General features: G+C 31.9%; 1 protein-coding gene across 1 annotated transcript; it reads left to right on the top strand.

The window, feature by feature from the left end:
* The first annotated feature begins 684 nt into the window (after positions 1–684).
* On the top strand, positions 685–1,669 carry LOC126678938 (probable F-box protein At5g04010). Its single transcript, XM_050373855.2, has one exon. The coding sequence runs from the start codon at positions 769–771 to the stop codon at positions 1,600–1,602; it is 834 nt and encodes a 277-aa protein (XP_050229812.1). The 5' UTR covers positions 685–768; the 3' UTR covers positions 1,603–1,669.
* Positions 1,670–3,930: the final 2,261 nt, after the last annotated feature.

Genomic DNA, 3,930 nt, shown 5'->3' with positions numbered 1-3,930 from the left:
CCTTCAAATGTCTTATTTGATCTGAGACACAAATTTGAATATTTAGTTAACTTATAAAATAAAAAATGACTTATTTAACCGGAAAATACAAATTCAAAAATTTAATTGACCAAAAAATATTAAAATGAACTTATTAAATAACGAGACATAAATTTAAAGGCCACATTAAATTTTTCTTTAATTTTAATTGTAATAACGTTTAAAACTTTTATTTTAAATTTTCAATTAATTATTTAATAATAAACATCAAACAATTTTTAACCCAAATTTTCTTTTATTTAATCATTTTAAAAATGACAATTATTTCCTATTTTTAGAAGGAACGACAATTGTCTCTTAATTTTGGAATAACAATCATCCCTTGAATTTAATTTGGGATAGGATTTGTCGTTTTAGTTAGGCATGACAAATCGTCATTTTTATTTGGAGATATCATCCCTTTTAAATAGGAGGGCCTATCCTCCCTATATAGGGGGGACAATAGTCAGAAAACTAAATATAGGGACTAACAATTTAGTTATGGAAGCATACAGAGTATTTATAAGAAATAAATAGGGATGTAATTGACTTTATTAGAAAATAAATGGAACTATACAGAGTGTTTTCTTGCACAAATCCACGTGTTGACGTCAACGATATGCCACGTTTTCTAAACTTATCAAGATTAACCAATGAGTCACTTAAAATACCCATGCAGATCACCACGTGGTTGTCTTATTCCTTTATATTTAACCTCTACATTTTCATTTTCGTAAATAACTTAAAAACATGCCCAAACTAATGTCTTGCAAATCCACCGCCACCGCCATCACTAGCGGTTCCTCGCCACCTCCTCCGCCTCCATGGGAGGTTCTTGTTCTTCTTGCTCATCATCTTGATCCCAAAACCCTAGCGGTTGGCTCTTGTGTTTCCACGTCATGGCAAAGTTGCATGTCGTTAGATCACATTTGGGAGTCGTTTTGCTCTACGCATTATCCTTCCATCTCTCAACTCAAACTCGCTAACCGCTTAATACCTTATCATCGCCTCTACGCCATGGCTTACACCGCCGCCAAACGGCGTGAAAAGAAGCCGCCGAAGCCCCAACTTTCGCTAGACAAGCTCATATTCGTTGTTACTATAACCACAAAAGACGGCCGTCATTCAATTGTTAGCACCGCAAAGCCAGGAAGTGAATTGGATCAGAACAAGCATAACGGGGTTTTTCGGTTCGATATTGATGTCAATAACAGTTGGTATATCGATGGTGCGGACGATAAACATGATGTGAAAATTTCATGGAATGTGGTGGCGGAGGGGTGGAGTGAGGTTTTTTGTATGATGGATTTGGATGGGAAAGTGGGACGGATCAACAGCAGCAGCGGCGGTGAAGGGTGGTTCTCGGCGGAGCTTCCACGTCCGGAGTGTTGGTTGGGTGATGATGCAATGAATAGCGGGATTGTAGCGGATGTGAAGTTGAAGTTTAGCAGTGATGATGATAAAAAAGGTGAGAAATGGGTTAGGGTTGATAAGGTGAGTGTTGGTATTATGAGTACTGTTAATTGGAGATATGTGTGCATTGAAAATGGACTTAGGTACTTGCAACAATTTCTTGTATCATAAAGTGTTGTGTACATGTAATGTTTTATTTTGTTTGATAATCAATGTACTCTATTTTCTTTTAAACATAATCAATGAACTTTTAAATTTATATAAAATGAAGAAACTCTCACCAATTGATTATTTTCTGTTGATGTTCTTCCTCTTTTTTAATCTAAAATCTTTAGTTATGTATTTAAGCAAATTACACACTAGACAATAAAAGGTAAAAAGATTATGGGTTCAAATTAACTAAATGTTAAAAAGTAAAAATTTAATAAAATATAGGATTAATTTTATAAATAAATTATGATTTTTACATAAAAATTTATTTTAATCATGATTTTTAAAAGTTGTGATATAAAGTCATGAATTTTTTTGTAGACATTTATTTTTCGGACAGATAAAAAATGATAAGAGACTGAAACGATCTAATGATGATTTAAGAGAAATTTAACAATTTATCAATTCGTTTGTTTGAATTCAAACAGTGTATATAATTTGAAAAGTTAAAACATAATTAATCGTAAATATTTTATAAAAGTTCAAAAAAATTGTCACCTAAGCTTAAAAAATTAGATTAATTTTTATAAATTTGTTAGCTAATTTACAAATTTAATAGATTAAAATTGACTATATCCACATTTATAGAATTCTAAAAGGTTTTTTAATACTTTGACACTGATAATGATTTGTAATTATAATTTACTTAACATGTAAAATTAAATATAAAATTGATTAATTAAATGCTAGATATAAATGTAAAAGCTAATTCTATTTTTAAAACTCTATCACTTCATATATTTTCACTATACCTATATATCTCTAATTCTAACTAACAAATTTCTAATATGACTTAAACTCTATCTAGCACCATCCCTAATAATCACTATAAAGAGACACCTAGCACAACTAGCCAAAGGTCAGAAATTAGATCGACCGAAAACACAAAAAGTACAACAGCAAACCTTAGGAATCTAGTGGTGCCCACACCAATGGATCAAATTAAGACAAAACCCTTTAATCACTCAAAAACGCAATAAGCACATCGATCTGAAATTCAACATCTAAATCACCAAAAACGAGTTAAAAACTCAAAAAGGTACTTTTAACGACCCAATCACATCTTTATCACTTTTTCTCATGCCTGCATATTAGACCTCCAAGATCTATTATTTAAACTCCCTATTGACAAATAGCCATGATTATGTTTTTGTCATGTTTAGACAATATCTACACTAGAAACATGATCTTTATGATGTTTTGCATGCTTCAAACATTCCCACATTATGCCATATTTGATCAAATCTGTGTGTAAAATTAATAGTTTAGTCATAGACTGATATTCTGCCATAATTGTTGTTCTTGATAACTTTTAATCCAAATCTACTTAGAATTATGGCTTTAGGGTGTCTTTAAGTATTTAAGATGTTTAGAATCTGAATCCAGTGTTTTGTTTATGCTATTTAATCGTTGTTGAGTGTTTTGTATGAAAATCGAACCAAAACGACGAACTGATGAAAAAAATGACAGAGCGACGCCATCAGCAGAAGTGGCGCCGGCGCTAGAACATATAGTGGCGCCGCCGCCACTATAAAGCAGCACCACAGCCACTCCTTGTTGGTAAAAATACGCAAGCGTACGTATGCCAACTTGTAATACAGATTGTGAAGTCCGGATATCGTACCCACAAGGAAATCTCTAAAGACAACCAGTTGAAAGACTCGATTTGAATAGCCGAAAAGACAAATATTGTTTGTTGTAAAATTTAAAAGACAGAACTTATCAATTATAATTTGAAGTAAGCAAAAACTGTAATTAAATTGGTGTTTAACAATAATGAGAAAAGCAGGGATTATTAATCTTTGTTATGCTGTTTATTTAATTTGGGTTATGGATTATATTGTTCTGATATGGTTCGGACTAATCGGAAGCACCTAAAATTCTCTCTCGAGCAATTGCAGGCAAAAGCATAAAACTAATGAATAATAGGTTAATTACTCACTCTCGCACAATGATTAACCTAATTACTGATTAATTGAATGATTATGAAGTGAATCCTAAGAACACGTATTTGTTAATTCACTCTCGCACAATTAACTCCTACGTTCTTAATTATGTTGGTCTATTCCAATTTTACTCTCTCGAGCTAAAATTAAAACAATTGGCAAAGACTAAGTGATCAATTCAGGCTAGGCATTAAGCACAATCATTAAGAACATATCAAGAACAAGAACCCATAATTCCGATTTAACTAAACAGACATAATTTGATTAATAATCTCCAACGAAGGGTTTAGCTACACATAATAATGAAAATACTAAAAATAATCATTAAAGAATTCATGCTAAG

Source organism: Mercurialis annua, linkage group LG4 (genome assembly GCF_937616625.2).
Source record: "Mercurialis annua linkage group LG4, ddMerAnnu1.2, whole genome shotgun sequence".
Classification (NCBI taxonomy): Eukaryota; Viridiplantae; Streptophyta; class Magnoliopsida; order Malpighiales; family Euphorbiaceae; genus Mercurialis; species Mercurialis annua.
The sequence above is the reverse complement of the archived record's forward strand: the minus strand, read 5'-3'. Positions and strand labels throughout refer to the sequence as shown.